Below are 18,098 nucleotides of genomic sequence, written 5' to 3'. Positions count from 1 at the left end.
CCCTGGCTACACAGAGGATTTCAAACTCATTAGTTAAAACATATTTTTAAAACAAACAACACCTGGCCTAGACCACACCAAAACCTTTCCATGTTCTACCCCAGAGGTAGTAGCATCTCAGTTGTGAGTAAGAAGATTCCTGTATTCCACATTCAGATTTTGTAATTGCTTTGGGATCTTGCAGAATAGAAAGTGCTGTATTAAATGTAAGATGATATGATTATTTCAGAATTCATCCATAATAAATACATTCCAAAGATCTTATTCTGGATGGACCTGATGTGGATTGGTGCTGACTTTCCCCTTGATTTCAGTGGGTGTTACGGGCGCCCCGCATCTCAGGTTCAGGCCCTTAGTAGATGTAGCTATTTAGACACATAACAGGGGGTTGGTCTAACTCTGATTCCACTGATGTCAGTGGTAACAGAATCCCACCCACTGCACATGACTGACATTTGAGGATAGGTGGTTCAAAAATGCTTAAGTGAGGGAGGCGCACAAGTCCCATTGATTTTCAATGGAAGTCATGCTCCTAAATCACTTGGCACTTCTGTAAATCCGAGCCTAAAAACACAGCAGCATTATTGTTAGTGTTTATACTTAATTCAGGTGCTCCTTGGATTATGTGATTTAAAACAAAAAACAGTTTCAAAGATGGTGGTGTATAAATTTACTTCCTGTCTAATTTGAATTCTTTCTGAACTATATATAATTACCAAAAACATAGTTGGCTTTACTCCCTTGCTGACAAGCATGTGTATCTGCTATTAATATCCATGATAGTTATGCACATGTAGAAATGAGAATTGAAGCATTAGCTTATTGAAAATGAAATATTCATTGAAAAACAGTTGGAAGGAAGCCAAGTCATGTTCCAATAAAACAAACACACAAATTTGTGCACTTTAGGACCTGTAAAGAGCAGAAAAAGCTCATTGTTTGTGATGCGTTTTTTTTTTTCTGGGTCTTTTTGGGAAATGGGATTTGAATCTAATTTTATTCATGACTGAAGCTGCATCTTGAAGCGTGTTACGCTCGTCCACTACATAAAAGCCAGAAACAATTAGAAGCATAATGGACAATTTCTGCACTGAAAAACTGACGCTGTTCAGAGTGTAATGGACATGTTTTGAAGCACAGGAAAAGTAGAAGATTGAAAAACTAGGGTGATGAAGACTATTGGCTAGTTGCCAGAAAGAGAATTTGGAATAGTTAGAGTATGTCTTAGTAATGGCTTAAAGAGCAATACAGTAAAGGCTTTAGGGACTCCAAATCACTACAGAGTATGAAAATTGATGCCTCTGGTACCAGAGTGATAGACTAAACTACCCACATTGGCACAGTATTAAAGATCTGGATTGTTTATTGCTGGTTTTTGGAAGATAACTGAATTTTCTTTGGGATTAGCAATTGAGCAAACTAATTCCTCAAAAAAAGATTTAATCACACAGTATAATTTTGCATAGATAAAATGGCCTGTTTTACCTTATTTGAGTATTAGAAGGAATTTGTTTCATGTTTTTTCCAAAAGTGTTTAATTGTATTGTATTGTATTGGCAGCACATGAAACAGTAGAGTTATGCTCTACTGTTTTTCAAACTCCTCAACTTTGCAGGCAATACTTTTAAATACATGGGAATCAATCATCCTAACTAATTTGATGCAATTAAATCAGAAATATTATGCTTCTTCCTAAATGCAGTATTTGAAATTTTAAAAGACTCGTGTGGATTGAAGCTGAAAAGCTGACTATATGAACAAAACCTACATCCCAAGAGCCCAAATCCTGCAGTTGTTTTTTAGGCAAAAGCATCCTTCATTTCAAGGGGAGTTATGTCCAAACACAGAGTGCAGAATCAAATCCTAATACTGGGCCTGATCATAAAAGATGTTGAGTGCCTCTTGGCCCGGATCCTGTGAGGTGCTGAGCAAGCTCAACCGCAATTCCTTTTAGCTACAGTGTATGTTAAGGTTACTCAGCACTTCACTGAATTGCACCTGTAGGTCACGAGTCAGTGGAGTTCATAGAACAGTGGTTCCCAAACTTGTTCAGACATTTTTGCAGGGAAAGCCCCTGGCGGGCCGGGCCGGTTTGTTTACCTGCTGCGTCCGCAGGTTCAGCCGATCGCGGCACCCAGTGGCCGCGGTTCGCTGCTCCAGGCCAATGGGAGCTGCTGGAAGCAGCGGCCAGTATGTCCCTCGGCCCGCGCCACTTCCAGCAGGTCCCATTGGAGTGGAGCAGAGAACCGCGGCCATTGGGAGCCATGATCAGCCAAACCTGCTGACACGGCAGGTAAACAAACTGGCCCGGCCCGCCAGGGGCTTTTCCTGCACAAGCGGCGGAACAAGTTTGGGAACCACTGTCATAGAATCATAGAATATCAGGGTTGGAAGGGACCTCAGGATGTCATCTAGTCCAACCCCCTGCTCAAAGCAGGACCAATCCCCAACTAAATCATCCCAGCCAGGGCTTTGTCAAGCCTGACCTTAAAAACCTCAAAGGAAGGAGATTCCACCACCTCCCTAGGTAACTCATTACAGTGCTTCATCACCCTCCTAGTGAAAAAGTTTTTCCTAATATCCAACCTAAACCTCCCCCACTGCAACTTGAGGCCATTAGTCCTTGTTCTGTCACCTGCTACCACTGAGAACAGTCTAGATCCATCCTCTTTGGAACCCCCTTTCAGGTAGTTGAACGTAGCTATCAAATCCCCCCACATTCTTCTCTTCTGCAGACTAAACAATCCCAGTTCCCTCAGCCTCTCCTCATAAGTCATGTGCTCCAACCCCCTAATCATTTTTGTTGCCCTTTGCTGGACTCTTTCCACTTTTTCCACATCCTTCTTGTAGTGTGGGGCCCAAAACTGGACACAATACTCCAGATGAAGCCTCACCAACAGAGTGCCACCTGTCTGAAAGCTCTGTGAAGAAGCAGAGAATTGGACCCCTCAGGTGCCATCCTGTACCATTTAGGTCAATGAGAGCTTTGCCTTTGACTGCAATTGGAGTGGGATCGAGTTAATAGTTATCAGCAAATCCAGAAAAGAAGAAAAAAGTTTAAAGGAGAGAATTTAGGGTCTGAAGTGTGTTTTGAACAATAATTTTACCCTTTATTCTGATTATTATTCCAGTTACTAATAAACAATTTATTTTCCTCTCGTTTATTTTTAGATGCAAATACTGTGACAGATCTTTTAGTATATCTTCTAACCTGCAGAGGCACGTCCGTAACATCCACAATAAGGAGAAGCCATTCAAATGTCACTTATGTGACAGGTGTTTTGGTCAACAAACCAATCTAGACAGACATTTAAAAAAGCATGAGAATGGGAACATGTCTGGTATGTAATCATTTTCCCTTTCACTGCACCAGAGATCTATCCAGTGTTAATATACAAGTACATCCTGCTCATTTTCAACACTGTCTTTGTGAAATATGCACCATTTGTTCTCAGCTTCTGGGTACTGGGAGTGTGATTTTCAAAAGTACCTAAATGATTTAGGAGCACCAATCCCAGTGATTTTCAAGGTGCATAGATTTTTTTTTCTTTTTATAACGTAATGCACTTTTATGGGTTTTTTTTCAAGCCAGCCATATTATTTTTGGGCCTGCAAAATGATTTTTCATGCAACCTCCATGATCACACTGTTGTCAGTAGAAGGCCTTGGCATCCCCTAAAATTTTCAGACCACCTGCAGCTGAGAAGAACTGGAGCCTCTCTGCTTCTGTCCCCACTGCCACAAATTGGACCAGGTCCCCCACAAAATCAAGAGAGCCACATCTGAGGATTTCATGGGCCATGAAAGTAGCACTAGGGTTGGGGGAGGAAGGGGGATAGTGAGACAGTGTGTAGTTGAGAAATCTGTAGACTTTTAAAAAATGACTATCTGCATTCTCTTTAGTTAATTATCTACTTAACTAGAAATAATCAAACACATGTATCAAATGTAGGGATTGTCTTTTCCTTGATGCATATAGATACCTCTCATTGATATTCCTGGGTGTTATCCCATTATAGACCTCAGTAACTAATCAGTAATGTGCATTTTCAAAACTATATTCCAGAACCAGGAGGTAAGATTATGTTCCATTTGAAACCCCGGGTCTAACATGCAGGTTTATTTACTGACATTACTTATGCTACAGGGCGACAGGAAAGAAAGACACTGAAATTTATATTTAAGTAAAGGCAACTGCTACGAATGTAAACCAGAGAAATAACACCCAGTATGCAAGCAGTCTTTGTGGCTGCCTATCACATCAGCCCTTTAGACTTAAAGTTCTACCAAACGTCCACTATCCATGAATTAAATTGAAATCCAATGTCTAACTATTCCCCATGCAGAGAATTGGGCCCTGCTGCTCCTCTCATATGAGTCTGATAATGAGTAAATTACTAGACTCCTTTCTTAGACCTCAGCCTCAGCCCTTTTGGAAACATATGCAACGGACTCAACTAAAAACAGTGGCTGGAACGGACAGGGCTAAAGCCCACCAATTCTGAGTAACAGGCCAGTTGGTCCTGGCGGAAGTCACCAGAGTTGGAGACCTTCTGGACTATGACCGGGGAGACTGTCTGGATCCCCTGACGCTTGCTCAGCGCATGGGACTCTCCAAGCCTCATACTCCCCATGTACATTGGCCAAACTGGACAGTCTGTATGCAAATGAATAAACGGACACAAATCTGACATCAGGAATCATAACATTCAAAAACCAGTAGGAGAACACTTCAACCTCTCTAATCACTCAGTGACAGACGTTAAGGTGGCAATTTTGCACCAGAAAAGCTTCAAAAACAGACTCCAATGAGAAGCTGCTGAACTTGAATTAATATGCAAACTAGATACCATTAACTTAGGTTTGAACAGAGACTGGGAATGGCTCGGTCATTAAACTAATTGAATCTATTTCCCCATGTTAAAGTATCCTCACACCTTCCTGTCAACTGTCCAAAATGGGCCATCTTGATTATCACTTCAAAAGTTTTTCTCCCCTGCTGATAATGGCTTCTCTTAATTAATTAGCCTCTTACAGTTGGTATGGGTATTTCCACCTTTTCATGTTCCCTGTATGTATAAATATCTTCTTACTGTATGTTCCATTCTATGCATCTGATGAAGTGGGCAGTAGCCCACAAAAGCTTATGCTCAAATAAATTTGTTAGTCTCTAAAGTGCCACAAGTACTCCTGTTCTTTATACTCCCAAGCGCGTACTACAGGAGGTGAGGGCCGCTTTACCGCCCACTGCTCGGATTTTCCTCAACCGGGTCCTGTGAGAGGGCACACCTCACCCACCCTCCACCCCAGGCCCTCCAGACCTTTTCATCGGGCCCTGCCCATGGACCTTCCTGGCCATCTTGCCCCTTTACCGTGAGCCGGCTTCACGAGTTGCAGCCGGTACAGTTCTGTACCGCACCAAGGAAACATTTGTACACGCTCGTGCTCCACACCCTTCACATCCTCACCCTTGTGCCCTGCCCCATAGTGTTGGGACCTCCTGCCACCTCTGGAGGGTGAGGAGTCCCGGTGGGCCAGCCTATATTCCACCCTGGTCCTGAGGCCCGCCGGGGATATCAGTTGGCGACTCCTTCACGGAGTCGTGAGCATGGGTGTGTACTTGGCGCGGTTCACTCCTGTCCCAGACACTTGTCCCTTTTGTGGCGTGAGGGAGACCCTGGCGCACGTATATCTGGAGTGCACCAGGTTGCAGCCCCTATTCTGGCTCCTCTTGGATATATTATTACATTTTTGGTTGCACTTTTCCCCTCACCTGTTCATCTACGCACTCCCTATCCGTGGCCCCACAAAGTCGCGGGACCTCCTTGTCAACCTCCTCTTAGCCCTGGCTAAAATGGTCATCCTCAAAACCAGGGAGAGAAGGTTGGCTGATGGGGTTTCCTGCGATTGTGGGGCCTATTTCCACTCCTCAGTCCATTCACGCATCCGGGCAGAGTTCCTCTGGGCAGCGTCCGCTGGCTCCCTTGACACCTTCGAGGAGCAGTGGGCGCTGTCTGGGGTTCTCTGCTTGGTGTCCCTGTCAGGTTTCCTTCATTTAGCCCTTTGACCTCACTCCTGTTCCTGTCATCTCCTTAGTTGTCCCCTGCAATTATTTGGAATCTCGGACCTGTGGATCCTCCCCTTAGGCTGAGGGGAGATCCTTCAGCAGTGGATGGGCGGAAGCTTCCTGGATCCCAACAAGGCCAACGTTTATTTAAAGGCTTTGTATCTGCCTGACTTGTGAAGTCAGGTAGACTGGCAGGCTTAAACAAGCAAATCACCCCTGTTCATAATAAGGTGTGTCCTTGAGGAGGTTGGAACCAGCATTGTTTTTCTAATGATTACAGCACAGAACTTGGAGTCAGGACTCCTGGGTTCTACTTGTCTGTCTGTCACTGATTCACTGTGTGATACTGGACAAATCACTTAAGACCCAATCTTGGAGTCACTGGGAGTTTTGCCATAGACTTCAATGCAAACAAGATTTAGCCCTTAATTTCTCTGTGCCTCAGTTGATCTATCTGTAAAATTGAGTTAATAAAACTTCCCTACCTCACTGGGTGTTATGAAGTTTAAATAATGTTTGAAAGTGCTTTGAAAGTATCAGCCAAAATGTGAAATACATAATCACACACAGACTATTTTGATTACTATTATAAAAACTGTCTTAGGGATTTCATATTCGCAGCTGTCCTAAAATGATGCACATGAAAATTTTATTTTTAAATTAGTTGTAAAGGATTAAATGTATGAAAAATGCAAATGACCACCCCTCTCCCCAATTTTACCTTCTTGAAGGTACTGCAACATCTTCACCTCACTCAGAACTTGAAAGCACGGGGGCAATTCTGGATGACAAAGAGGATTCTTATTTCACAGAAATTCGGAATTTCATCGGCAACAGCAACCACAATAACCAATCCCCAAGAAATTCGGAAGAAAGGTAAGATGTGACTGTAGTAAGACAGCTCCTGAAGATGACTATATTCCTTTCCCAAGTCATTTCCCCATGACTGCTATTTTGAGTATTATGGATACTGTAAAAGGGAAGTTGGCTGAGTTGAACCAGAAGTGATTTTAGCATCCTTGCTGTCATATTTGTCATATAATCAGTTTAGCAAAATAAGTGTGCTGATACCAACCTTGATGGATAAACAAAAGCCTGGAAACAAAGGAGTATATTCAGATGAGCAGGTCACAACTTTAGTTGTATACTTACAGACCGGAGCACATACTCTAGTGATAGGCAGCAAAATCCCTGAGTACAGCAAATACCAGGCATCAGGACACACCTTTTTAATGAGTGGCTGTCTATTTTTATCAGGGCTTCCCAATTTAAAGCTACCATACACCAATTCTCATGTCCACTTAAGCATACTATAAACTGCCTCCATTTTGAATTCACTGAAAATCATAGACCCAACAACATTAACAACCATATGTGGAGAGGATTAGAAAGAGCATTGTAATCTAAAGGTAAATGGGCAATTAACAAAGTGGAAGAAGTTAAATTTAATTCCTTAGTACAAATGCAAGGCTCTTACTATGGGGTCAGTCCTACATAAACTTACTGCCAGGTAAAGTTCTTACTACCATGAAGTCAGTAGTACAACTACTAGTAATAATAGTCCACACTACTCTAGCCATATGAGACTCTCTTTCTGTCAGGGTATGATTTACGTACATATGTAAATCTAATTTTTCCTTAACTATAAGGAACTATAAATAAGGAACAGATAATAACTTCTAAGAATTTTCAGCTACTATAAAAATATGGCTAAGCATAAAGGCCATGAGAGATCTTGTGTGCTTCTAATTTTAAAGGCTACCATACTGAGCGTATATGAACCATACACCCTATGAAGTAGTATAAAGGCTCCAACATTGTCTGCCTCTTTCAGTTAATTTGCATCAGATTCTCAATATCAGAAATTGTTTGCTGATAGTGAATACGTTCATCCCCCTTTTCAATTTCTAATGTGTCTTTATGCTGGAATCAACAATAGTAGATGTAAGACAAATATTCATGAAGCAACTGATTAAATTATTACATGTATATCCAAATTTCATTCCATCTTGACTGGCAATGAGGGTTGTTCGGTTTTTGTTTGTTTGTTTGTTTTTTGCACATCTGGTCTCAACATGTCTCAACAGGAAGGCAGTAAAGAGAAAAGGTTGATGGGTCATACAGTGTTTCCTTTCTAAATTCAGCACTTCAGACTATTTTTGATGGATGTTTTATCCTTGGCAAATTACTGCACTTGAAAGTATAATTAGTGAATCTGTTTTCTTAATCATATGGCTTTCGTTACTTTGGTTTTAGTCCATTTCCCTTTCATTTCTAGCAGTCCTGATTTAGCATAACTAGCAAGTTGGCAGTTGGATCCATGATTAATAATATCTTATGTCTGTCCAAAACATGTCATCATCATCATACTTAGATAAAAGTTGTTAAAGATATCTGTTCTTTGGCGCTATTTGAATAATTATCCCCTATTTCCTTTGCAGTTCAACTATCTTGACTCAGTGCAAACTCAGGGATTCTGTCATTGTGTTGCAAATAGATCACTTCCTGATTTTTTTTAATAGGTTGTCAGATATGAGTGATATTGGTTGATAATGGTTACTGTAGTGTAGATGATGAGATGTGGGGGATTTTGACCCATTGACGGGCACAACTGGAACAACTTTTTAACATGCCATAAAGGCCACTATGTGGGGTCAATGATTCACGACTTGGACAGTTACTGAATCATTCCCAGTGTAGTTTCAAAAGAGTTAGCCATACGATGATTTCCTGGAAAAACTAAGCGACAGCAAATAGATTAAATCCCATTGCATGTATTCAGGAGCACAATGACCCTAGAGGAATGCAGCCAGCAGGACTGGCAGCTTTTGGTGAGCTAAAGCTTTTGGTTAAGAAAGTAAAGATGTTATAACAATAAATCAAACAAATCAATATCTAATGTGTTTTCATGACACATCTTCCTGTGTTAAAATTCTCGGTATAATCTGTATCATGCAGTGTGGTTGAAGTCACATATAAATTCACGCTAACTCTGTGCAGACAACAAAGTTCCCATTTTTATAGCTATACTCCTGGAAGGCAAAGGGCCACTCCTGCAATTAAAACAATAAATGAGCCAACAGTGCAGTGTTATTTCTTATATAAAAACACTGGGCCAGATACACAGTTTAGTATAGGTTGACATAGCTCCACTGACGTCAATGGAGCTACGCCAGTTTACACCAGCTGCATATATGGCTCAGCATGTATCAATGTATACATTTTTGTGGCAGAGCTGAGCACCTTTAACTCCCATGTAAGTCCATAAAACTCAGCACCCTACAGGATAGACCCCTTAATCAAACACGCTACAGAGTACAAGACTATAGTTCAGCATGAGCTCAGTGCCCTTTGTAGAATACACCTCTACCCCGATAAAACGCTGTCCTCGGGAGCTAAAAAATCTTACTGCGTTATAGGTGAAACCGCGTTATATTGAACTTGCTTTGATCCGCCGGAGTGCGCAGCTCCGCCCCCCTGGAGCGCTGCTTTACCGCGTTATATCCAAATTCATGTTATATCGGGGTAGAGGTGTATGTAGTCCTAAAGAGATAACCTGCTCTGAAAGCACAAGACAGTTTAATGATAGGTCTGAATACTCTAACAATTTTCAAAATGTGTATTGCTATAATTATTCATTTAAATAAGAGTATTGATTTCACTTCTCACTTAAAACATTGCATTAGATATTGAGAATTAAGGGACCTTTTTTGTTATTGCCATTGGACCTTCTTTTTGGCCACATTTCAATCCAGCCTCCAATAATTGTGGGCATAATTTTGCACCTGTAATTTTTCACCTACTTCAATGTGAGTGCAAAATTGCAGGCACAATTATTTGTACCTGCAGTTGCACCCAGTCAGATGCCATGCATAATCTGTGGCTGCAGCCACATAGGTGGGCTTCTTAATGAGTGGAGTTGTGAGCACAATTTAAAGTAGAAAATATTACCCCTGCATTCGATTTTGCAAAATTGTGAGCATAATGTTGGAGGCCATTTCTAAAAAATTCAGGACTGATTTTCAGATTCTTAGCTCATATAGTTCCCTTTAAAATTCATTAGGTTATTGTGCCAAGGCGAGGTGGTATAAGTAGGAGTACTGCGATTAAACGAAGGATGGGACACATTAAAAGGAATATCAGAAAACACCTCCTGACGGTTATGTATAAAATGGAGTGCAATGGGCTCCCAAAACTAAGTGTGGAATTCCATGCCGTTTGGGTCATAATATTTCATTGATTTTTAGACAGAATTCACAACAATAATTCCGTGATATTCAAAGCTAAAGAGTACAAAATACTACAAAGCATGCTGGAAGGGACCATTCTGCATTGGCAGCAGAAGAGGTCTTTTTCAGCTGTACTTGGTATGATTTCATAAACCTGATTATACATTGACTGATTTTTATTTTCTTTTAGAATGAATGGCAGCCACTTTAAGGATGAGAAAGCGTTGGTGGCAAGTCAGAACTCGGACTTACTGGATGATGACGAGGCAGAAGATGAAGTAGTGATGGATGAGGAAGACGACGAAAGTGAAATTGCAGGGAAGCCAGTCAAGGAACCGGTTACAAGTAACCTACATGAAGGGAGCCCTGAGGATGACTACGAAGAAACAAGTACTTTGGAAATGAACTGCAAGGCTTCCCCTGGCAGGTGAGTTCCTTCCTAGTATTTTAAAGGGTACAGTCAAATAAGGTTAAAAAAGAAATGAACAAAATAAAACAGTGCAAGCATCCCAAGGACCAAATTTTGGCAAGCCCGCTAGGAAACAGCCCTAATGAGCTAATTCAATAGCAATGTCAGTGTGCACCTGTATTTGGCTGACACCAGCCCAATCCTCAGCCCCTTTGGGCAATCTGTTCCTTTTAAGAGTAGAAATAACTGGCACAGGGAGCTATGGGCTATTGTCAGGCCAGAGTGGATGCATATATAAACATGTGGCATATGCCATCTGGCACCTACTAGCTGCCTGTGACTTGTGCAATGGTCTTGTGTCCTGAGTCCCACGCTGTTATCCTTACCTGCTGGACCATACTGTAGCTGCTTATCAGGGCCGGCTCTAGGCACCAGCCTAGCAAGCATGTGCCTGGGGTGGCAAACGGGAAAGGGCGGCTTCCCAGGCGGTCTTAGGGCGGCTGGCCAGCAGCTTCCGGCGGCAACTCCTCCTCCAGTTTCCGCAGTGGCAGCATGCCGACGGCAGCTCCTCCTCTGGTTCCCTCGTTGTCGGCATGAGGCGGCAGCTTTTTTTTTTTTTTCCTTTGCTGCTTGGAGCGGCAAATTAGGTAGAGCCGGCCCTGCTGCTTATGTTTTTTGGTGAAGTTAAAAGTGAGGCAGTTTAGAGCAGACTTAAATAGATGAGAATTGAAGTGCAGTAGCCTTATATTGGCGAGTCCTTACAAGAAGGCCTTTTTGGAGGCATGCAAAAGATTTGATTTACATTTAAAAACCCATAACCTCCATCCCCTTTTTGTAGGTATAAAGAGGATGAGTACACCAAGACTGGGCTCTCTGCTTTGGATCACATCAGGCACTTCACAGATAGCCTCAAAATGAGGAAAATGGAAGAAAATCAATACACTGAAGCTGAACTGGCAGCTTTCAATACTTCGCACCTGCCGGAGGACCTAAAGCAACCATTGTACAGGAAATCCAAGACCCAGGTAAATTCTTAATTCAGTTTAAGCTCCGTAACCCATTGTCACTGAGTATCCAAAAGGTGGACCTGCTGGTGTGTGGTAAACTAGGGTCATCTTAATCACAGCAGAAAGGTTTGTGCTCCTGATCACAGTAAGCCCTGAAAATTTGCTCTCCCCACTCTGTGGTTACTATCAGAGCAAATGGGATATCAGATTGTTTTAAGGGGGGGGGGCATATTCTTGGGTGGTGTAATCAACCTAAGTATCTGGCCCAGGCTATGTAGGTATATGGAATATTTTTAAAAAGCAGTATGTTGCTGTGTAATGTATTCCTATATACCTTATGCAGAGATTACATCACTGTGATTAGTGGGATTCTGCTCTCAGATACACCAGTGCAAGCATGCTAGAGTCATCACTTGTAGTCAGTGGGTGTGCTCCAATACAACTGAGAGGACTTGGCCAGATGTATTATCACAAGTTAGTGTGACTGCACCACTGAAGAGAATTAGTGAACTTTCCCTAGGGATGGGTCTGTTGGCAGAAGTATTGTCGCCTCCTGGTGGTGTTGCTCACTGTGTCCATGGCATTTCTCTGTTCAGCAGCATTTAGCTAGGCTGATATTTCAATCCCAGGTTTGAATATTATTTGGAAGCAATTAAAAATTGGCTTCCCTTGTGTTCATGTCTTGAAAGCACCCAGGAAATTAATATTGGATGTTTTTAAAGTTCTTTGTCAGCCTTGGATGATGAGGATAAAGAATTACTACTATTAGTGGGTCAAAAAATGTCAAAGGAAAGGTTGGCAGAGCTTTACCTAACAGATGTTGTATACATAAATCCAAATTTAGACCTCCACTGAATACAAAATACTCTCTAGGGATCAAATTGTGGCTGGAAGCATGGCTGCTTCCATAGAGGTGACGTGGTTTAATGTCAAAGCAGTGCATTCTGCCGTGCTTACCACTTTCTCTTTCTCTTGTTTCCTCATTCAGGCATATGCTATGATGCTCTCTCTCTCTGACAAGGACTCCCTCCATTCTGCATCCCATAATTCTCCCAACACGTGGCACAGTATGGCAAGAGCTGCTGCAGAATCCAGTGCCATCCAGTCCATTAGTCATGTATGACATTGTGAAACCTTACCAAGAATGGGACCAAGTCCAAATCAGTAGCATGGCTCTTTCGTATATGACTATTTAAAAGACTGCTGAGCAGAATGCCTTATAAATCTGCAGGGTCACTCATCTAAAGTCTGATGACCTTAAACTGAATAATTTTAAAAAGAAAGAAACTATTTATTCTCAATATTTTGTTTTGCACAGCAAAGGCAGCTGCTGACTTCTGGAGGATCAATGCGACTTAAAAAAAAGTTTCAATGGATTATGTAAACCACGGCCGGGAAAAATGTCTTCCAATTCACCCGGCATGAGGGGGTGGGAGCAGAAGGGTTAAGACTGCATTGATACACATGGGCACTCCTTTAAAATAGAAACTGAATCATTTTTCTCTTTGTATAAGATAGTTTGACGCAGGATTGGGAACAGTTGCTTTTATCTACAAATCCTCTTCATTAAAGCTTTATGCATTTTAACCCTTCAAAGAAAAAAAGTAGTCTATCGTATGCACACTATCCATCATTAATATTAGAAACCAATAACAGGGAATATTTCATCCTCTCCGTAATTTTTTCTTCTTACCTGCATTGTATTAAAAAAAAAAAAAAGGAAAGAAAAAGAAAAAGAAAGAAGAAAAGACAAAAAAAAAAAACTTTGAGAAACAATATATAAGAGGTTTGTGTATATTGTAAACTATGAATGTTCACCACTCAAAGACGTTTAAGTCATTCAGCTACTTCTGTCAAAGGACCATTTCATCAACAGTACCACTAGTTCAATGTTTGCCAAATCATTGTAATGACATTTTAAATTTAGACAATCATGTCGCTGTGTTGTTTTGTTCCTCTAATTTCTTTTTTTGTGTTGTGTGTACAATGTATTTATTTGTTGGCAAACAATTGTTTGTTGATTAAAATAGCACTGTTCCTATGTTAAACAGCACTGCTCCAGTCCCCCACTACTTTATGATGTAGGCACCCATGTACTTCAAAACGAGTGAGGTGAACTGATCTGTGTATATTGGAGTGCAAAACAGTGTTCGAAATTTTCTGACATTCCTATTTTATTTTGTTTTTTTTTCCTTTTAATGAAACTAAATAACTAATAGATGCGAATTAGTTTTTTTTTAAATACAGTAAATTGATTCAATTGTATAAACAGTTATAATTTCTTCATGAAAGCATGATTCTTCTGATTAAAACTGTACCCAATATTTTATGCTGGTTGTCTGCGAGCTTGTGTGATGTTATGTTCATGTTAATCCTATTTGTAAGATGAAGTGTTCCAAACTTACGTTAAAAAAATAAATAAATAACTGACTGTATTCAGTTATTTTTGTTTTGTTTTTTTGCCCTTTAGTGAGGGACCAGATTTATTTCCTTTTGTTTATAATCTCATTTTGAAATAATCGGCAAGTTGAGGTACTTTCTTTAAATGCTTTGTACAATGTAACTGTTATGCATTTCAGAACATTATTATGGGAGGATCAACTAAAAAAATAAAGGACTATAAAACCGAAGGCATCTTTTTCACTCTCCTTTTGTTTTTGTCGAGTCATGCCATTTCATTTCATTTATCACTTGGTATCTTAAGGGTTAGGACTGTTCTGTATCTCAAGTGGTCATGGGTACTAATAATAACAATGGAATCTGGAATTGCTATAGTATCTTCCAGTTATCCGAACATGCTTTACAAATAATTAAGACGAATAATAAGCGGGTCGTTAGTGGCCAGAATGCAGATTTAAATGCTTTACTTAATGCATTCACATTTGGATCAGGCTCAAGGCCATGCAACCTCTGAACAAGCTTGTAGAGTAGTAGACAAGTTTAAGAGAACCAGCTAGTGCACTACTGAGGGGATTAGGGAGCAAATGCCATATGGTGGCGAAGGCAAAGGAGTGCTAGCAGGGGAAATGACATGAAGGCATCCCTGTAGCAGGAACCAGATGGAAGAAGGAGCAAGCAGCGGGCATCACATGTTCAGTACATTTAGCAATACACCAGGTAGCAGACCTGGAGAATCAGAACTGTACCACCAATAGCGGTTCAGTTGGAGAGTACATATAGCCTTAGGGAGCTTGGGAGAAAGCCTGGCCCACTGATGTCTAAGGGTATGCCCACACAGCAAAAAACAACAACAAAATCAGTCAGTCTCAGAGTCAGATGTTGGGCTCGGGCTGATTCTGCGAACCTCCCGATTTGCTGGATTTCAGAGCTTGGGCTCCAGCACAAACCCAAGTGTCCACCAAGCTGTTTTGCAGAGGGGTTGAGCACTCACCAGTCCAACTCAAGATAATGGGAGCTGATGCAGCACAATACCCTTAAAAAAATTAGGCCCTAAGCCTTGCATGGCTGCATTTAGAGTTCCGCTACTTAAGTTACCTATCGTGTGTAATTCTACACCTCAGCGCTGGTAGGCATTGATACTTTTTCATGTAACATAAGGGCCACAGACTGCTCACATGTGGCTCAAGCCAAAGTCCAATGAAGCTAATAGGAGACCGTCGGTTTCCTTCCTAGGCCATTGGGTCAGCCCCCCCGCCCCCCCACAAATGCATTTTCTGCCATCACGCCATGCTTAGGACGCCATACATTGGGTGTCTTGTATGCAGTTTGATAGCTTTTAGCACCTACAGGGCCATATTGTCATAGGGGGTCCTGAATTATGCCATACTGTATTAGCTTGGGGGGGGAAAGCCATTTGTGCTGCCAAATGGGTCGCTCACTGTCCACCACCATCACTCACTCACTTGTTTTCACTGGACTGGGGCAGGGGAGTTAGGGTGCAGGCTCTGACAGGGAGGGTGTGGGGGATGAGAGGTTTGGGGATGCAGGAGGGGGCCCCAGACTGGGGTGCAGGAGGGGGTGAGGGCTCTGGCATGGGGTCAGGGATGAGGGGTTTGAGGTGGATCCAGGCTGGGGCAGGGGCTTGGGGGTGCAGTAGGCGGTGAGGGCTCTGGGCTGGGGCTGCGACTGAGAGATTCAGCATGTGGGAGAGGGCACGGGAGTGAGGCAGGGAGTCAGGGGGGGGGGTGCAGGAAGGGATACATGCTCTGGGTTGGGGGGAGTGAGGGCTTCAAGTGGGGGGGGGTCAGGATTTGGGAGGGTGCTCTGGCCAGGGCGTGAGGGCTCTGGGGTGGGGGCCAGGGATGAAGGGTTTGAGGTGCAGAAGAGGGCTCTGGACTGGGGCCAAGGGGTTCAGAGTATAGGAAGAGGCTCAGGGCTGGGGAAGAGGGTTGGGTTGTGGGAGGGGAGTAGGTTCCAGGAGGAAGTTTGGGTGCGGGAGGGGATCCTGAGCTGGGTGTGGCGGGTTGTGTGTGTAGGGCAGTTCAGGGTGCGGACTCTGGGTGGCATTGACCTCAGGCAGCTCCCGGGAAGCAGCAACATGGCTCTCTGGCTCCAAGGTGGAGGTGCGGCCAGGTCTCCTCCTGCAGGCACCGCCTCCGCAGTTCCCATTGGCCACAGTTTGTTTGTGGGAGCTGGTGCTTGGGGCAGCACCTGTGGGTGGGCAGCATACGGAACCACTGGCTGCCCCTCCGCCTAGGAGCCAGAGGGACATGCCAGCCACTTTCCGGGAGCCGCGCAGAGCCGGCATGGAGGCTGCCTGCCCCGCTGGCTCTGCTGCCAATTGGATTTTTAGGGGCCAGCTCTGCTTACTTGAGCCGCCAGGTTCCCTTTTCAGCCAGGTGTTCCCGTCAAAAACCGAATGCCTGGCAACCCTAGCTACTGCCTATTTATATGTCAGTGATTATAAATAAAAAAAAATGGGTGTGCATACAAATGTATTGCATTCACTTTAGGAATATGTGTGTATATGAATGCACTTTCGGAACCTATTCAGGTTTCTTTCACTGCCAACAAAGTAGCAAGGAGACCAAATACATGACTTAATTTAAATTTTGTCTGTAACCTCAAATACATTTCCCCACCTATTCTTCCCTCCTTTAACACGGCAAGATGGCCGTTCCTCTCAAGAGTGGTTCCTCACCAATTCCACTGCTTTATACTGCTTCTAGGGAAGTATGTCTCTTGCCCTGTGATTAATGTCCCAGAGTAAGGCAGCACCTGCCCTTCAGACACCCTGAGTGAGAGCGAGAGAGGGGGGGTCTGTTGATGTGTCATTATTGAACATTAGTGAGTACTAGTGGTTAATAGCTAGCCTTTATGGCTGTATCTTGAAGGTACCATACATATTGCTCAATGGCTCACGAGAAGTAATTTGGCTATCATGGTGTAGGGCTAACTGGAAGAGACAATTGTTTACACCACGTAGCAGAGCATGCAACAATGAGAGCCACCCAACGCTGTCAAAAAGGGCATATCAGTGTTGCATCAACCTTGTCTATTACCACTATACAAAGAAAATTAATTATAAGGCTTTTCTTCTAAGTGTTAATGGCTTTAGTTAGTCACTTTTTAAAAAAAAAGTCATTAAAGGTCATTTGACGTGAGCCCAGCAGCAGTGTTATAACAAATCCCATGTACAGTAAAAAGAAGAACAGGAGTACTTGTGGCACCTTAGAGACTAACAAATTTATTAGAGCATAAGCTTAAGCTCTAATAAATTTGTTAGTCTCTAAGGTGCCACAAGTACTCCTGTTCTTCTTTTTGCGGATACAGAGTAACACGGCTGCTACTCTGAAACCCATGTACAGTGAGGAAGTCATTGGTGACAATAGTATCATTAGTACAAGCAGGGAATGTTGAGTGAACTACACACAGGTGTAACTTGCTCCTTATAGTTCTATCAACCTTCACACCTAGTTCCTTGCAGGATCTTGACATTCATTGCTTTCTCCCTGGTAGCAAAGTTCATGCACCTAGAAGGGTAATTTGAAAGAGCAAATTGATTTTAATTACTCATTTGAAGAAACTAGTCTACCCCCACCACATAAAAATAAAAAAAAATTACATGGTGTCTTAATGGAGCGTGCTGAGAGGAACAATTGCCTTTGGCCAGAAGGGGAAGGCAGTCTAAACAAGGGGGTTCATAATGTCTATTTTCCACAAAGATGGCTTTTACTAAGATACCTTTAAGTGTGGCCTCTGGATCTGTCTTCTAAAGCTATTAGGTATTTTTCATGTGATACCCAATCATTCCAGTGTGATATAGACTACCACAGGAAAGACATTATCATCCCAGCTAGAGACTATGGCCAACTACCAGTATGACAAGCTGTATAATCAGTATTTCACTTTGTTCCTATGTGTACAAAGTTATTTTATATTTTAAAACAGCCATAGTTTGTAGCAGAGAAAGTTGTTATAAGGCT

General features: G+C 42.4%; 1 protein-coding gene across 9 annotated transcripts in view; it reads left to right on the top strand.

The window, feature by feature from the left end:
• Positions 1 to 14,336, top strand: part of MECOM (MDS1 and EVI1 complex locus) — a 462,967-nt gene extending 448,631 nt beyond the window's left edge. For all 9 annotated transcript variants that reach the window (XM_034782089.1, XM_034782087.1, XM_034782088.1 and 6 more), the window contains 5 exons: positions 3,172 to 3,341; positions 6,799 to 6,943; positions 10,487 to 10,723; positions 11,544 to 11,730; positions 12,701 to 14,336. In XM_034782089.1, coding sequence (XP_034637980.1) covers positions 3,172 to 3,341; positions 6,799 to 6,943; positions 10,487 to 10,723; positions 11,544 to 11,730; positions 12,701 to 12,835 — 874 coding nt within the window. In that variant the 3' untranslated portion in view covers positions 12,836 to 14,336. The remainder of the gene's footprint in view (positions 1 to 3,171; positions 3,342 to 6,798; positions 6,944 to 10,486; positions 10,724 to 11,543; positions 11,731 to 12,700) is intronic.
• The last annotated feature ends 3,762 nt before the right edge of the window (positions 14,337 to 18,098 follow it).

Source organism: Trachemys scripta, chromosome 9 (assembly GCF_013100865.1).
Source record: "Trachemys scripta elegans isolate TJP31775 chromosome 9, CAS_Tse_1.0, whole genome shotgun sequence".
NCBI lineage: Eukaryota > Metazoa > Chordata > Testudines > Emydidae > Trachemys > Trachemys scripta.
This window is presented reverse-complemented; position numbering and strand designations above follow the sequence as displayed.